This window comes from Crotalus tigris, unplaced genomic scaffold (genome assembly GCF_016545835.1).
Source record: "Crotalus tigris isolate CLP2741 ecotype Arizona unplaced genomic scaffold, ASM1654583v1 scf7180000018783.1386937, whole genome shotgun sequence".
NCBI classification, from domain to species: domain Eukaryota; kingdom Metazoa; phylum Chordata; class Lepidosauria; order Squamata; family Viperidae; genus Crotalus; species Crotalus tigris.
In genome coordinates this window covers 1,158,673-1,177,120 of record NW_024097198.1, presented here as the reverse complement: position 1 = coordinate 1,177,120, position 18,448 = coordinate 1,158,673, and the positions used below count along the sequence as shown (strand labels likewise).

Sequence of the window (18,448 nt, the reverse complement as noted above, 5' to 3'; positions counted from 1 at the left end):
TTGAAGTAACTTGAATAGTCCCTCAAGCCAAGTGTAGGATTTATAGTTCTTTGGAAGAATGGATTGAAGCTGAAGCTCAAATATTTTAGCCACCAAAGAGAAGAGAGAACTTGTTGGAAAAGGCCTGATGTTGGAACAATTGAAGACAAAAGGAGAAGGGGATGGCAGAGGATGAGATAGTTAGATAGCATTATCGATGCAATGAACATGAATTTGAGCGAACTCCGGGACATAGTGGAGGACGGGGGGGGGCTAGTCTGCTGTGGTCCATGGGGTTGCAAAAAGTCAGACATGACTTAGCCACTCAACAACAAGCGTAGGAAGAGAAAAATCAACAGAAGAAGACTTGGAATGGTGTCCAGTTGCAGTTGAGCTTCGTTGCAGTTGTCCTTAAAAATATATTCTAGATTCAAATTTGCTGTGAGATGTTCAGTTGATCCTTGAGCAACATTGCCTCAACTTCTCATTGTCTATTTCTGCTCAGAAACAATCAAAACAACTTTTTTAAACTGATGCAAGCCCACTTTTCTTCTCTGAGATGCACTCAGAGGAATTCCCTTTGTCAAGGGCAGAGGTAGGCAACCTTGGCTCTTTTATGACCGGTGGACTTCAACTCCCAGAATTCCTGAGGCAGCCATGCTGAGGGGAAAGGGAGAGGTTTCCAAGCTGAGCCACGCTGGCTCAGGAATTCTGGGAGTTGGTCCACAAGTCATAAAAGAGCCAAGGTTGCCTACCCCTGGTCTAGGGAATGGACCCAAAGTGATGTGTCACACCATTAGAGAGCTTTTCCTGGAGTGAAAAGCCGAATATGTAAACTGAGGCTTAATGCGTGCATAGATGAAGGTTTGATGAACATGAAGGGACAATTAATCTCTGTTTCCATTTTGATATGTGTGTATCCTAACTCAGGCACCTGTTCTCAAAATGCAGATTCAAATGAGCAATCATTCATTTTTAGCTGTCTTTGTGCATTTGACTCAGGTGTAAAATTGTTGCTCAGAACTGCTAGTTGCTTGGTATGAAATGAATCGTTCTATTATTTGAGTGGCACATCTTGACAGAAAGAGCTTCTCCGTTGACAAGTGAGCAAGTACACATTCAGTGACCCAGTTAAAAATCTTCTGAGGGTTTGGACCTGGGATGTTCTGTTGCTGAATGACCGGTTTTTGATAGATCTTGATAGCAAGGGGTTAAATACGTATCTGGCCTCATCTATTTTATCCTCTCCAGAGTTTGTGGTGCTTTGGGATGCGTAGATATTAAAGATTAATACAATCAATTCATGCATAATCTAATCATCTCTAATGTCACTGGAGAGTTGACTCAATTCAGCCTAGCCACTTTTTGCAACTTGGGTACTAGAAAGCACCTGTTCTGTGCTGAGGTTTGCGTGGCATTTTGAGGCAGGGAGTCCATGAGATCCAATCTATGTAAACAGACTCAGCTGCAATAACACAGAGAGACATGATAACTTTAATGACTTGGCTTTTTAAAGCAACCACATCTTTTTTTTCAAGCTTGTTTAAAAGCCTGGGAAAAGACACGGCTGCTTTAAAGCAGTGGTTCTCAACCTGTGGGTCGGGACCCCATTTGGGGTCGAACGACCATTTCACAGGGGTCGCCAAACAACGCAGTCCGCCATTTTTTCCCCCTTTTCCTTAGCTGTGCTACTCCCTTTTATTCTATTGGCGTTTGAAAGCCAATAGAATAGACTCTCTTGAATAGAGTCTAATTCTATTGGCTTTCAAAAGCCAATAGGAATTGTCCAGGCTGTCTCTGCCCTGCTGAGCCCGCCAAAAGTCCCATTCTGCAAATGGTGCTGCACTAGTTGAGTAGTCCTCGACTTACGACCGGTTGAGTAGTCCTCGACTTATGACCGGTTGGGGGTCACGGCATTAAAAAGGTTGAGAACCACTGCTTTAAAGAGATGTTTTGCTCACTCTCTTATGCATTCCAAATGCTTTTTTAAAATCATTTTCAAAGCATGCCCCAGCCTTAATAGCTAGGTGGTAATCTGAATCAGGAGCTTTTCCTTCTTTGGATATTCCAGATATTCCTTGCTCCAAAAAAAATCTTTAATTCTAATGGTGGAGCATAGTTGTTAAACTATATTTCCAAGGAAAAGGGACTTGATACCAACTGATAATAAAAATCCTGAAAACTCACTCCTGATCAGAGGGTGATGATGTTACTTTATACTTTATTTATACTATTAGCAAATGAAAACCCCCAAGGAGATTGCCACAAAATTTCAAATCACAAAATGCAATTAAAAACAGGAACAAGATCCAGCAATTCAGGTTATTTTTAAGCTCTTTTTACATTAGTGTAGCACTGTTTCATTATAGATTTTTTTTTCTTGACAATTTGGTTCTGTTGTGCTATCCTTTTCTCATTTCTGCTTTCTCCGCCTGTAAGCAGGTGGAGGAGAGATATTGGAAAAAATATATTGCTGTGAAACCCCTTCACTCACCTGGATGGAACTGTGCAGGTTTTAATATCTTCTAAAGCAGTGGTTCTCAACCTGTGGGTCGGGACCCCATTTGGGGTCGAACAACCATTTCACGGGGGTCGCCAAACAAGGCAGTCCGCCATTTTTTCCCCCTTTTCTTTGGCCACGCCCCTGGCACCCGGTGATGTATAAGTGGTTGGGGGTCACCACAACATGGGGAACTGTATTATGGGGTCGCGGCATTAGAAAGGTTGAGAACCACTGTTCTAAAGGGTAGACCATTCCTGTTGTTTTCCTCCCATTCAACTAGAAAGTGAAATAGTTGTAGTTACTCGGATTCTTTTCCCTTGCATGGCCTATGGTCAAGTCTTTCCTTAAATCTCAGATTTAGATGTTGTCACCTTCAGAACCTGAATTCAGATTGAATCTTGGCTAATCCATTCACCCGTACTAGCTATCCCTTAAATCAGAGTTTCTCAGCCTTGATGACTTTAGATGTGTAGACTTCAGCTCCCAGAATTGTCTAGCACAGTGTTTCTCAACCTTGACAATTTTAAGGCATGTGGACTTCAACTCCCAGAATCCCACAGCCAGCATTGCTGGCTGTGGAATTCTGGGAGTTGAAGTCCACATGCCTTAAAATTGTCAAGGTTGAGAAACACTGGTCTAGCAAACAAGCTAGCTGGGGAATTCTGGGAAATAAAGTCCACACCTCTTAAAGTTGCCAAGGTTGAAAAACATTGCCTTTAGTAATTCCAGTATTATCTTTTCCCATAACCTTTTAGTGTAACCTGAAGGAGTATTTTCAATAGAAAGAGAAATAGAAAATGGAGATGATGTTATGGGAAATCAACACTGAGATAATTTCTCTTCATTTCGTTACAGAAGACCCCTCATCCACAGGGGTCAAAAAGAACAAAAGACACATTATAATACACACAAACCCACAAAAGAACAGTTTAATGCAGATTACCTTTAAAACACCCTATTTTAAATGCATTGAATATATTTTTATTCCTGGCAATTGCATTCTCAAGCATTGTAGCTTTATATTCTTCATACTGAATTTCTATATTTATAGAAGAGAAACAGATTGCTTGCTGGAGTTTTCAAAGCAAGTTTCACGCTTTTCTTTCTCAGTAATCTTTGAAAAGTAGGGATGTGCTCTTTGTTAGCTGTAGAATTTCAGCTTTTCTCTGGAAGGTCATCATATCCTACTTTTGGGGTGCTTTGAATAATCAATGGCAATAGCAATTGCACTTAGACTTATATACACTTCACTTTACAACCCTCTCTAAGCGGTTTACGGAGTCAGCATCTTGCCCCCAACAATCTGGGTCCTCATTTTACCAACCTTGGAAGGATGGAAGACTAAGTAAACTTTGAGCCGGTCAGAATAGAACTGCTGACAGTCAGCAGAATTAGCCTGCAATACTGCATTCTAACCATTGTGCCACCATGACTCTTAACACCTTATACAGATTTATTTTAATGGTGGTGATGATTTGTTTAATGGTACTAACATTCTTTCTTTCTTAATTTTGAGTTCCAAGCCACCGTCAAAGAAGGCAGCACGGGTGTGATTGTGAATCTAACTGTTGAAGACCGAGATGATCCAGCCACAGCTGCATGGAAGGCGGTTTACACCATCATCAACGGCAATCCAGCCCAGAGCTTCAAAATCCACACAAATGCAGAAAACAATGAAGGGATGTTGTCAGTTGTCAAGGTAAGGGAGCAAGGCACCAACTTTTAGTAATGAAACTGTGAACCTAATTTCATATGTTGTCCTTCACTCTTCTGGGCCAGACTTCTCCAAGCAATGTTCTCTTAGATGTGTTAAGTATGACCATCACAAATGTGATGCTTATAAGTCACTGTTTTCAGCACTTTAGGATTACCAGCGCCTAAATGTCTCTTTCTTTGTGGTTTCACTCCATGTAACTGATGAAGTGGATTAGGGTCCATAAAAGCTTATACTACAGTATCTAGATTGCCACAAGACCCATTAAGTAAGACTATCTTATGATAAAAGCTTTTAATATACCGGATGTGGACAATGCTATATGTTCTTGTCTTTCAGCCTTTGGATTATGAGATCTCAGCCTTCCACACGCTGCTGATCAAAGTAGAAAATGAAGATCTCTTGGTTCCAGATGTCCTATATGACACCAGCTCCACAGCAACTGTTCAGATCACAGTTCTAGATGTGAATGAGGGGCCCATTTTCCACCCTAACCCAATGGTTGTCACCAAACAAGAGAACATCCCTGTTGGAAGTATTGTCTTAACAGTTAATGCCACTGATCCAGACACTTTGCAGCATCAAACTATAAGGTGAGTAGAAGATTCTGGAACCCCCTTTTACTACTATTACTACTTGAATTTTTTTTCCTGAAACTGCAAAATCCATCCCAAATAACCAAAATCCCATGTCTTAAACAATTTCAAAAGCAAAATGATTTAAGATAGACATCAAGAGATATAGATAATAACAGATATGGAAATTGCTGAAATACACACCATGATTCTATGATTTGCGAATCAACAAATGCTTGCAAACTAAAGACTGAAAATTGATATAGAACCTATAAAGCATACTGTAGAATAACAGAGTTGGAAGGGACCTTGGAGGTCATCTAGTCCAACCCCCTGCTCAAGCAGGAAACCATATACCATTTCAGACAAGTGGCTGTCTAGTCTCTTCTTAAAAACCTCCAGTGTTGGAACACTCATAAGTTCTGGAGGCAAATTGTTCCACTGATTAATTGTTATAATATCAGAAAACTTATTCTTAGTTCTAGGTTGCTTCTCTCCTTGATTAGTTTCCATCCATTGCTTCTTGTCTTGCCTTCTGGTGCTTTGGCAAATAGTTTGCTCCCCTCTTCTTTATGGCAGCCCCCCCCAAATACTAGAACACTGCTGTCATGTTTCAATGACCCCAGGACACCACAACTGTCATAAATGCATTCCAGTTTGCCAAGCACTTGAATTTTAGTCGTGTAACAATGAGGGCATGGAGACAGTTTTAAGTGTGAGGACCAGCACTGTTGTAACTTCAGATGGTCACTAAACAAATAGATATAAGTTGAGGACTACCTGTGCCTTAAACCAGGGGTCCCCAACCCCCCAGTCTGTAGACCAGTACCGGGCCGTGGCATACCAGCAACTGGGCCACACAAACAAGCAAAGCCCCATCTGCGGGATGCAGGCAACACACAAAACCATGTACCCTCCAGTCCGTGGAAAAATCTCTCTGCATGGAATCGGTCCCTGGTGCCCAAAAGGTTGGGGACCTCTGCCTTAAACCAAACAAGAAAAAAAAACCAATAGTCCTGTCATTTTATCAAATAGATAAAATAGGAGAACTAATGCAAAAGGAGAACATCAGTAAATTGGAGCATTCAATCTGCAAGAGGAGAAAGGTTAATATGGCTAATTAGAGTTCCTTTTGCCTACTTAAATTTAAATAGGAATACTTGAATCTCCTGCGTCAGGAATAAGTATGAGTTTTGATCTTAACAAGCGTCATTCCCTTGTATAGGGAGACGGGAGACCAGGGTTTCCACTGCTAAGCAAGGCAGTGTTGACTGAATTAGGCCCCATTTTACAACAGTTTTTGCTAGAGTTGTTAAGGTAATCACTGCATTGTTCAGGGAATCGTTTGATTCTTAAACAAACCTGGCTTCCACCATTGATTTTGCTTGTCAGAAGCTAGTCGGGAAGGTCACAGATGATAATCACATGACCCCAGGACACAGCAACCTTCATAAATACAGGCCTACTACCCAGTGTCCGAATTTTGATCACGTGACCCTGGGGATGCTGCCATGGTCATAAAAGTGAAGACCCATGATAAGTCACTTTTATAATGCTGTTGTAACTTTGAAGGATTGCTAAATGAATGGCTGTAGGTCAAGGATTACCTGTACACATTTATGTGTCTATATACACATATAGTGTGCCACACAAGTGCCTATGTCTATGTATATATTACATACGTTAGGTACACCATATACCTTCTTCGTAGATGAATAATTGAAGACCTGGATTGTATGGAACAAGAATATTTTAGCTCCCACTGTTCCTGGCCTTTTGATTAGGAAATATGGTGGGAGCATTATTGACAGGTGCACCTGTCTTCAGGAGAGCTACTTTGATGAGATCCTTTAATTATTTGCAGTGTTTCATCTTTTGCACCTGGCAGATACCTTAAGAGAATGTTGGAGAGACATGACATGGGTTAAGAAGAAGGGGAGAGGAAGGAAACCTGATCAATAGGCCCTGATTATAGCACTTAGCTATAGCAATAGCACTTAGACTTATCTACCGCTTCATAGTGCTTTACAGCCCTCTCTAAGCAGTTTACAGAGTCAGCATATTGTCCCTGACAATCTGGGTCCACATTTTACCAACCTCAGAAGGATGGAAGGCTGAGTCAACCTTGAGATGGTCAGGATCGAACTCCTGGTGGAATTAGCTGCAATAGTGCATTCTAACCACTGCGCACAGAGGGAGGGAAGGAAGGAGGGGAAAAGGAAGAGCAATAGCCCTTAGACTTATATACCACTTCACAGTGCTTTACAGCCCTCTCTAAGCAGTTTACAGAGTCTGCACATTGCCCCCCCAACAATCCTCATTTTACCGACTTCGGAAGGATGGAAGGCTGAGTCAACCTTGAGCTGGTGAGGATCGAACTGCAGGCAGTCGACAGTCAGCAGAATTAGCCCGCAATGCTGCATTCTAACCACTGCGCCATCTCGTCTCTTTATCATTCTAAAGCTGTTACCAATTTCAGATCTTCATCTCATTCTCTCTCGTTTTTTTCTCCACCCACCCTTTTTCATGATTAGGTTGCAAATGCAAAATAGCAGCCGTTAGTAGTGGAAAATCAGGAATGCTCATTAGCTTTGCAAGTCATTTTGCCCAGCCAGACAGCACAGCAGAAATCTCCTTGGCTATGTACTATGAGTTGAAATCTGCATAGGGTTAGCCACCTTGAATAACAATCAGGACGGCAGCTGAAAGAAACATCTCAGGGATTGTGACATTGCTTAAACCAGCTTTTACCACTAAGATTGGAACGAGACTTTTCCCATGTGTTCCCCAGAGATGATGTTTTGCTTACCTCGGGCTAAGAAAGCAGCAATGATTGCAATATGAAAAACAAGTTCAGGAGGCTTGGACAGATCCCACTTCCAAGGGAATAAAGTTGCTCAGGTCACGAGTAGAATCGGACAGGATGGAAGTGGTGGGAATATGAAAGAAATTGAGAATGATAAAAGAGAATATCAGGGTAGGAATGAGGGGTCCTTGGTGCTCTCTGAGCTTGATTGTTTTCTTGCAGATGTTTCATGACCCAACTAGGTATTATACCGTTTATGCCAGCGTACAAGGCGACCCGGCGTATAAGACAACCCCCGTCTTTGTCGCCGAGTTGCATTCCTAGAACGTTGTCTTATACGCCGGAAACTACCAGTATTTCTGGCGTATAAGACGACTTGGTGTATAAGACGACCCCCGTCTTTGGCTCCGATTTTAACGCTTGCGGAAGTCGCCTTATACGCCGGCATTTATGGTAATCAGTGCTAGTAGGGGTGGGGGGTGGGGTTTGCTCTCATGTAATATAATAGTGTCTTGCCCTGTCAGTGTTGGTGGAGTTATTGACAAGACAATTGTTTCGTTCATGCATATTTGCTTGTAGTGTTGTGTTTCTAGTTTAACTGCAAAATAAGTTTGATTCCAAGTTCAAGATGAATTGTCCTAAGGAGCATGATAAAATAGTCAGTGTCAGTTGCAATTTTTCCAGCTACCTGAGCTAAATAAAGAATTTGTATCTGTTGTTGAAATAGAATTGGGACTCAGTTAAATTAATCTTAATTCCAATTTATTGTATAGATGCTATTTTTCTTAAAACAAGGCAAAAGAAAGCAACACTGGTATGGCACAAACCATTTATAATTTCACCTTTTAATCCAGACTAACAGTTAATCCTGAACTCTGATTTCTTAATCCTAGATCGCATCAGAGCAAAGACTTTAATTTTGCCTGCCTGTTTGCGAACTCTGAAATTCTAATCAAAACTTTTTGATATTTTTGTGTGTGTGTGTGTGTGTGTGTGAGAGAGAGAGAGAGAGAGAGGGAGAGAGAGAGAGAGAGAGAGAGAGAGAGAGAGAAACTTCAAGGCCAAATGCAATAACAGTTTCTACCCTGGGAAATTAAAGAACAGCCTAATTCTGAAAAATCCATTATTAACAGTAAGTCTTAATTAAACATATTTAATGGCTTCAAGAATTTATCTCGGTGGAAAGATCCTTCAAGGTATGTTGTTCCACTTCAGGCTCAACAAGTTCAGAGATTAGAATAGTTTTGACTTCAGAACCAAATACAAATAAGTTGTTCACTGCACTACAGTGGTAATGTTTAATTAAAGCAATGCTCTTTGCTTTCATATTTTATTGTGGCAATATATTTTTATTACCTACTGTGCTTCTGGAGTTTTAATTATTTATGTAAATATATGACTGCAACTTTGATTCTTGGAAACCAATGTGACTGAATCGTTCTCCAGCAAAAGAGGGGAAATGCTGATTATGACTTTCAAGCCTACCTAATTGATTAAATAACCAAATTGGCAGCAAATACTTGGGGGACTCTATCTAGCTCTAGCTCTATTTCTTTCTATCTATCTATCTATCTATCTATCTATCTATCTATCTATCTATCTATCTATCTATCTATCTATTTCTATATCTATTCTCTCTGTTTGTCAACATCCAGCTCAAGAATCCAAATAAAACTCCAGGTTTATTACATCTTCGAAACTCTTGCTGCTTATTAAATACACTGCATGGTAATGTCGAAGCAAAACTAACTCTGAGGTTCCAACACACAATCATAGATTAAAACAATAATTTTCCCAGCCAAACCCCAAAATCTTACATAGTCGACAGCAACATTCACTTTGTTATTGGAACCATCTGCTTCAAATTCACACCTCTTATGGTGTCCTTGAAAAGGTTTCAGGCTCGCATAGTCTTCAGCAGAACTGTAGAAGTTTCGTTTCTCTCACTCGGAAGTAACACCTCCCCCCCTTACTCTAAAGGCAAGTTGAAACACAGAGGCATGTAACTGCCAAAGGTCTTGCAATGAGTTGTCTTGACTCTCTATTTCTCTATCTCTCTATTTCTATCTCTGTCTCTATCTTTTTTTATCCCTTGAGGCAAGGAATGTCACATACACCATAACATCATCAATGAATGACACAATGATGTATCTTTTGGGGGATGATGCACAAGACACACACATTATAACACCATCCCTGAATGACACAATTATGGCATTTTTTATCCTTTGTGCAATGATGCCATGCATACCATGACATTGTGGTGGCTTCTACCAGTTGACTATGATCACCCCCATGCCAATAAGAAGGCACTAGACTGGAAAAGCTCGCCAGCAGTCTAGCTAATCCTATGTTTGTCATCTTTTTTCAAAAAATAAAAAGTCCTTCAAAGCCACCTTGCTCTATATTGCAAGCTTTAAAGCAGAAACGGTGCTAGCAGAGAAAGGCAAAATATTTGATAAATATCAAATATCCAGCCAAGGGAATAAAAAAAAAAGACACACTCTTTGTATAGAAATGCCAAAACATTTCTTCTGAATCTGTGATTTTATCCACTAGAATGACCTGTCTCTCATAACTGCCAGGGGTAGCATGACGAAGGTCAAGGTGAAGCTCATGTTAAAAATGAAAACAATAGTGGGATATAATTCATGAATGCAATGAGGCAAGCATTCGCATTTCCAGAAGACCTTGATGGGTTGAAGTTACATTTGAGGAATCATGCCTCGTTCTGGTTCCCAAGACTGACTGAAAGTAAACTGAAATCAGAGGCACGAAGCTAGAAGTTGCTCGCTCTTCTTACCCTTATTTTTTTTCAGCCAGTCCCCAGCTGCCTTTCCGCAGTGTTCCCATAAGCTCTGAGTCATGAAAGCAATTCTCCAAATGTATTTCATCCTCTGCTGCCAGCTTCTTCAAGCAGACCTCAGAACCTGATGAAACTTGATGGGATACCTCAACATTCACTGGCATAACCGCAAGGGGATTAATTATACCCTCTGTTTCCTAGTCTCCTTTGAAGAATGGCTTTGTAGCAGTTGCTATTAGAATTGTATTTAACTCCAGTTAGGAAAACTGCTGAAATGTTTGAGTGCATGGTTCCCATCCAACTGCTTACCATAATGTGACAGTGATAGAATAAATATCTCCTGAAATTCAATTGGCGTGGGCGGGTTGATGTGTTTGCTTATTAACTTTTTAATAAGTCGTCCAATTTCTGGAAAATAGCTTCTGAATATAAATGCAATCACACATTTTGTTAGGCATCAGAAAAACCATAAATTACCAGCAAACATGTCTTTCTACTGAGTTGATGAGCCACATTATATTTAGGAAGACAGCCTTGATATAGAAGATGATAGGAAACCCAGAACCTAAGGCTTAGTCACTCTGGAGCAGTGGTTCTCAACCTGTGGGTCGGGACCCCATTTGGGGTCGAACGACCATTTCACGGGGGTCGCCAAACAACGTAGTCCGCCATTTTTTCCCCCTTTTCCTTAGCTGTGCTACTCTCTTTTATTCTATTGGCTTTTGAAAGCCAATAGAGTAGACTCTCTTGAATAGAGTCTAACTCTCTTGGCTTTCAAAAGCCAATAGGAATTGTCCAGGCTGTCTCTGCCCTGCTGAGCCCACCAAAAGTCCCATTCTGCAAACGGTGCTGCACCAGTTGAGTAGTCCTCAACTTATGACTGGTTGAGTAGTCCTCGACTTACGACCGGTGGAGTAGTCCTCGACTTATGACCGGTTGGGGGTCGCGGCATTAAAAAGGTTGAGAACCACTGCTCTGGAGGAAGGCATGGGTTCAGCTCAGAGACCAAGTTAAAGTTCAATGAAGGTTAGAGCTTAGGGTTGTGGACCAGGCCTTATTAGAAAGAAGGCATAAGTCGGCGTTTAGAAGCAGCAATGTTTAAGAACAACAACCAACAAGCATTGAAGATCTATCCCTGGAATTATATAGTCATACTAGAGAGCAATGGGGCACGATGGCTCAGTGGTTAAAGATGCTGAGCTTCTCAGCTGGAAAGCCGACAGCGTGGGTTTGAGACTCAAGACCTGCACAACAGGGTGAGCTCCCATTCCTTGCCCCAACTCCTGTCTACCTACCAGTTCGAAAGCATGTAAACGCGAGTAGACAATTAGGTACCCACTTCGGTGAGAAGGTAACAGCGTTCTGTGCATCTGGCAGCATGACGACAGAAAATATCTTTGGACAAATCTGGCTCCCTTGGTCAAGAAACAGAGATGGGCACCACCCACTAGAGGTGCCACAACTGACAGGGAGACCTTTACCTTTACTGGAGAGCAAGAAGCGTTAAACCTACATATCTATCTTCCTAATCTTGAGAGCATTTAATAGTCTGTCATTTCTTTGTTCTAAAAAAGCAGTAGCAATTCTCTAGTGCAGTTCAATTAAAAATGCACATCAAAAAATAACCAAGAAAAAAGTTCATAAAATGCTAAACTAACACAAGCTCAACCCACCAGAGATTTCATTGATTAAAAGAGTACACCACAGCGCTAATAACAAAAATAATACCGAAAAGCCAGACAATCCAATTCATTATTTTTTTTTGTGGGAAGATGAGACTATTTTAGTACAGGAGGCTCCCCAAGGAGAAGGTCATTTTCTGGGCAGCCATCTCTCACAGCTAAGCAGGAGAGGACCTCTGAAACGGCATCTCCCAAAAAGATTTTACACTGAGGAAATGTGGAAAACTTAGTTAATCCTATATTGTATGGGCTTACTCACTTTGGCTTTACGTAAGCATTTTAAAAATGATCCTAAAGGTTGCTTATTCCCTAGTAAACCCATTGAGATCAAGTCAGCACAAACTGGCTCCTGGATCCCTTCTGGAGATCCTAGAGAGGAGATTCTGACCCCATCAGGCAGAATAATATTTGCATCCAGAGATAGGCATGGGATTGTATGGCTTGGGGAGGTGTTTTAGGCCTCTGTGGGGTGGTTACTATTTCTTTTCCTCTTAAAAACATGGGTAAAAGTGCCACCTCACATTTTTTTTTATTAAAAGTTTTACAATTTTACAATAATATCCCTCTCCCACTACCTCCCTACCCTCCCAAAAACCCTCCCCCCTTCTTCTCAGAGCTGAATACAGGGTTAACTAGAACTAAAAATACAAAACATTTAAACTTAAGTAAACCTCAAACAAAAGTTACATTAAAAAAAATCGAATATATATATATATATATAATAAAAAAATCGAATATATATATATATAATAAAAAATACTTATTGTCTTAAACTTTAAACTTTAAACATAAATTATTCAAAAGCTAAATAATATCTTTTAATATCATACTTATACTGTATAAAGTTTATCCATCTTTTCCATACCAAGAGGTATTTCTCTTGCGATTGATCTTTCAAATAAGCCGAAATTTTTGCCATTTCAGATAAATAAGAAACTTTAAAAAACCATTCCTCCAAGGTAGGCAAAAATTCCTTCTTCCAATATTGTCCTATCAACAACCTTGCTGCTGTAATTAAATTTAACATTAAAATAATTTCTTTATCATTACAATCAACAATGATACCTAACAAAAACAATTGTGGAGTGAATTTTATCCTTCTCTTAAAAATTTTTTGAATATTCCACCATATCTTTATCCAAAAAGCACCTCACATTAAAACTACCAGTTAAGGACCTAGAAATCCAAAGAAAGAGCAATATCAGGCACAAAGAATCAGGATCACACGTAAGGTCCAGGTCAAAAGATTCATTGCTCAACCAATCACAAGAATCTGATCAACTGGCAGCACTAAACTAGTGCTAAATAAGAGTTAATGGAATTCAAGAGGGGTGGACTTAGAGCATTTGTGGACACGTAAGGATTCTAGTCTAATTCCTCTCTTGACTCTGCCCCCTCCTATTCATGACTCCTATTCATTGTTCAAGCTAAGCCTGGCCACTGTTCATCAGGCTAACTTTTACTTGAGTTCATTTTAGATGATTGAATTCATTTGAATTTCAAGGATTCCATTTATTTTGGATAGTAGATTGATGATTAGATTACATATGGTTATTAGAGCTTTTACACTATGAAGATGGTAGAAGTAATTTTATCCTTGATGTCCGCTATTGGATACCCATCAACTGAAGTAGAACAATATTATTGTTAGGATTGAATTCTTCTCTTCAGGCATGAATTTGTTTCCTGTTCAAATGATTCATATGCGAAAAAGAATCTGGAGAGCCTTGGAAAAGTTTCTATATCTCAACAGGCCAACGTTTAATTCTGCCTGTAGTTTTTAAGCATCGTTGAAAGCTTGCCAGATTGTCGGCTGAGTTCTTTATCACACATGATGTTGCAATTCAAAAGAACACACATTCCTCCAAGCAACATGAAACCGTGATCATTTCTTCTCTTTTCCTCACAATCTCTCCCCCTTAGTTTCCCCCCACCCTAAAATTGGAGAAACAAGATAATCTTTCAAGAATGCCTTCTCAGGCTGTTAGGCTGACGGCGCCATTGGCGAAGCTGGCAAGAGACAGCATGGTTGTGAAAGATAAAACTGGTGCCACTTCACGTAAACAGTCACACCAACCCTGTAAATTGCCTCTAGCTGATATCAGACTCACATTGGAAAGAGACGAGATCTCCCTGCACAATCTCTCTTCGGAATGTTTAAATCTCTCTCACAATACGAAACGAGGCTGAATCTATTGTCCATCTTCCAATCCATTTGTCTGGACAGAGTCTTATCATAGTGGAAAGCAGATGGTCACAAATGGTTTTAAGCCCCCTTGATTCCAAGGTGCCTTCCATTCAGTATAGTAAAAAAAGAATCACAAAAGTCTTTTTTGTACAGTACATTCCTTATGGCATTAATTTCTTCCATTGTTTCTCCCTTCAACACATTCTCCTGCACTAATTATTCATTTTCGTCATGAAGAGAGGTTGGTTCAATGACCAAAAAATGCTTGCGGACTTGCAGCTTCTGATAAATAAGGCTGAGGCATATTAGTTGGAGGCAACAATCTTTTGCTCCTAGCACTGATTCAATGGCCAGGAACTATGTGCAGAATAACAGAATAATAGAGTTGGAAGGGGCTTCTATGGTTTATGGAGGATGGTTTATAAAGAACCAGCAAGGAGAGTTTACAGCATGGGTTATTTGCAGCCACCCACAGAAATGAATAATAGAATAACAGAATAACAAAGCCAGAAGGGGCCTTGGAGATCTTTTAGTCCAACCCCATGCTCAAGCAGGAGACCCTAAACCAGTGATGGCAAACCTTTGGAGACCGAGTGCCCAACCTGCAACACAAAACCCACTTATGTATCGTCGGGTGCCGGGTGGGTGTGCCCATTAGATGGGTGTGGCCCATTGGATGGGTGTGGCCATTGGGTGGGCATGGCTGTGGTGATAACGGCAGACTGGGTGAGACTAAAAAGTTCAATCCATCAATTCCAACTTTGCGAGATCTTTTTTTTCCCCGTAAGAAGTTGAAATTGATTCATTGATTGAACCTTTTTTTTTTTGCATACGGCGGCGGAGGCCTAAAGCGAAAAGGTTTTATAAAACCTAGCTGAAGGCCTAGGACTGGGGCGGCGGTGCGCGTGCCCACAGAGAGGGCTCTGCGTGCCACCTGTGGCACGCGTGCCGTAGGTTTGCCACCATGGCCCTATACCATTTCAGACAAGCTGCTGTCCAGTTTCTTCTTAAAAACCTCCAGTGTTGGAGCACCCACAGCTTCTGGAGGCAACTCATTCCACTGACCCGTTCACACTGTCAGGAAATTTCCCCTTAGATCTAATTTGCTTCTCTCCTTGATTAGCTTCCATCTGTTGCTTCTTGTTCTGCCTTCAGGTGCTTTGGAGAATAGGTTGACCCCCTCTTCTTGGTGGCAGCCCCTCAAATATTGGAACACGGCTATCATGTCACCCCTAGTCCTACTTTTCAGACAAAACCCATAGCAATATGTGCACATCTGCACTGCCACCTGTTAGGACAATGAAAAATTGCATTTACCCAGGTCTCACTTAATACAACCAGCAATCAGTTTTAGGGTACCTGGTGCTTTAGGCGGGGGTTCTCAACCTTGGCAACTTTAAGACTTGTGGACTTCAACTCCCAGAATTCCTCAGCCAGCAAAGCTGGCTGAGGAATTCTGGGAGTTGAAGTCCACAAGTCTTAAAGTTGCCAAGGTTGAGAACCCCTGCTTTAGAGCTTTTGGGACCATATCAAAAATAATTTCTCTTTTACTTTTTTGGAAGCATTGATGGCCAGTATTTAAGGCATCTTTTTCTTGTTCAGACCATAGCTTGCAACCTGACTGAAGTTTAATTGTTTGTATCTCTTGGCTTTTCAATTGTTTTTCCACATTTAACCTGACAAACTGAATAATTTCCTGTAGGGTTATTCTGGGTATCTGTAACCCACTTTCTTCCTCTCCTTTGATGTTTCTGCTCATTAGGGGTGGGAGAGCATTTTATTTAGTTCACGGTTGGAGGTAAACTCATCTCGTTTTGAATTTTAAGCAATACATAAACTGAAACATGATTGTTCAAATGTTTCGGGATTTCTTGCGGCATAATTTGTCAAAAGAAAGTTTATTAAGGGGCAAAATCTTCATAAAAAGATGTATATTCATGAAAATAAAGACAAAAATAACTGTCATGGAGATCTGTTTGTAAAAAGCAAATACATGAGGGGGACAAATGGGTAGGATTTCGCACTAAAATATAAAGAAGGTTTAATGGATTAAAAATAATAAATTCAGTGAATTGCATTAGATAGATTTGCAAAAATGAGAAATGAAAAGACATAAAATAGACACATTATCTCATAAGTACTGCTCGGGTACATGCTTGAATTTAGATAGCAGGAAAAAGCTGAGATATCTTCTTTCAATGGTCCTGAGTTATGGGTATTCCAATGCAATCGTGCCAAATCCTTGCAACTAACTAGCTTTTTTCATTGATTCCACAATCACTGTAACACTCTAACATCTCTGTGTCATCAAGTACAATAAAGCATATCTAAAATGCAATAAGCATTCCTCTGAAATACAATGAAAGGCTTTTCAAATATTCGACGGTGGACAATTGAACTTTAGCATAAGGAAGCTGAGTGCATTAAAATGCCCTCATCTGCCAATGGAAGAACAAACAGATAATTGGGTGTCTTGCAACAGGTTGTTCCCAACACTGGTGTAACAACCCAGAAACCTGCAGGCATCTTGCCTTCACCTGTTGTCCATTAAAAACAGCCTCCCATAACTTTGAAAGCCAGGTTTATTGGGGAAACAGTTGGTCTTTCAGATATCCAGGGCCAACACTTTAAACATCAACACTTTAAAGCATATTTAGAAGAAAATGTGTTCATGAATATGCACCCCAAGGTTACGGTTAATATGTCTTTCTTTCTGTCTTGTGCCATTTTTTGAATGGGAACCAAGAAGCTGTTCTCTTATTTTTTGTAGAGTGGCATCTTCGGTAGATGATACTGTATAAATAAACCCATCATCCTTATCGCCAACTCCATTCCATGCTCTATGTATTCATCAGTTCTGCAATTGATCAATGTTTTCTTGGTACTAGACGCAGCCCAATTATAGTCAAGATTATAGTTCCATTGCAAAGCTCACAGTTTTCACCTCTGCAATTTGAGATTGGACTGCTATCGTTGACCGTCTCATTAGCAACTAAACAGACTCCCCTGCTTAGGGCTAAATACGTATATCAGACAACTGTTGTGATCAGGAACAGTCTACAGATGCAGGTCAATTTCTCAGGAAAAATAGCAGGAAAGATTTGAAGCTTTCACGCATGCATTGAAGACTATATGAGCACTTCTGGACAAGGTTGGGAAGGGTCTTGTATTCAAAAGCAATTAATTGCCTAGGTCTGCAGGGAAATGCACACAGCACTTGCCTACAATTCTTTAAACCAAAAGCTAATTTTCCAAATATTATGCTAGAGTAGTGGGCAGCAACCAGACAATCTTGGAAAAATATGTGGCTCATTTAAAGAGTTGCAGAGAGGTGATATATTAATGTTCCTGCACACTCCGAAGCACCTTTTTGCTTTGGAAACTAAAGTGATCACAGCTCTGCCATGCTCTCCTTGTGGATTACTTATGGCCTTTTGCTGGTCTTCTTCCTCTTCAGGGCTTCAGCATTTAATTTCAGTTTCCCGAAGAAATTTAGTAGTGATAGCAAGGATGATATGTGGATGCAGAAGGTTACATCTCTACATCACCTCTACTTCAACTTCACCTACAAAGAAAACAGCATCCCTGCTGCACAAAGAGGATGGAGTCAATTTATTTCCCAAAGCACCAGAGGGCAGGATAAGAAAGAATGGATGGAAACTAATCAAGAAAGAAGCAACCTGGAATTAAGAAGGAATTTCCTAACTGAGGACAATTAACCAGTGGAACAACTTGCCTTCAGAAATCATGGACACTCCATCACTGGAGATTTTTAAGAAGAGACTGGACAGTCACTTGTCTGAAATGGTATAGGATCTCCTGCTTAAGTAGGGGTTGGAGTAGAAGACCTCCAATGTCCCTTCCATCTCTGTTCTGATTCTGATTCTACAGGCAACTCAAAGTCTTCAAGCTGATGGATCTGGAAAGTCCACGTGAACAGCTGAGCCCTCTCTTTTTCCAAACTACTGGTCCAGCAGTGTTGAGTCTAAAATTAGGGTACCATTTTCAAAACTACTAGCCGGTGATGACACCTGTCTTTCAGTAAGCTCCTGGAAGCCAAATGCTAGAAGAAAAGATCATTTTCTTGAGCCCCTAAAATAAATCTCCTGATCAAAAGGAGATTATTTCTTTGGTCTCTAAACTACTTCCTTCTCCTGCATCTCTGTCTGCATGGTTCTGAACATTCGGCAATAAG

General features: G+C 40.5%; 1 protein-coding gene across 1 annotated transcript in view; it reads left to right on the top strand.

Annotated features, from left to right (window-relative positions):
• Window positions 1-18,448, top strand: part of CDH13 (cadherin 13) — a 250,018-nt gene that overhangs the window by 202,901 nt on the left and 28,669 nt on the right. Inside the window, exons 8-9 of the mRNA XM_039355996.1 lie at window positions 3,999-4,181; window positions 4,536-4,789. Coding sequence (XP_039211930.1) covers window positions 3,999-4,181; window positions 4,536-4,789 — 437 coding nt within the window. The remainder of the gene's footprint in view (window positions 1-3,998; window positions 4,182-4,535; window positions 4,790-18,448) is intronic.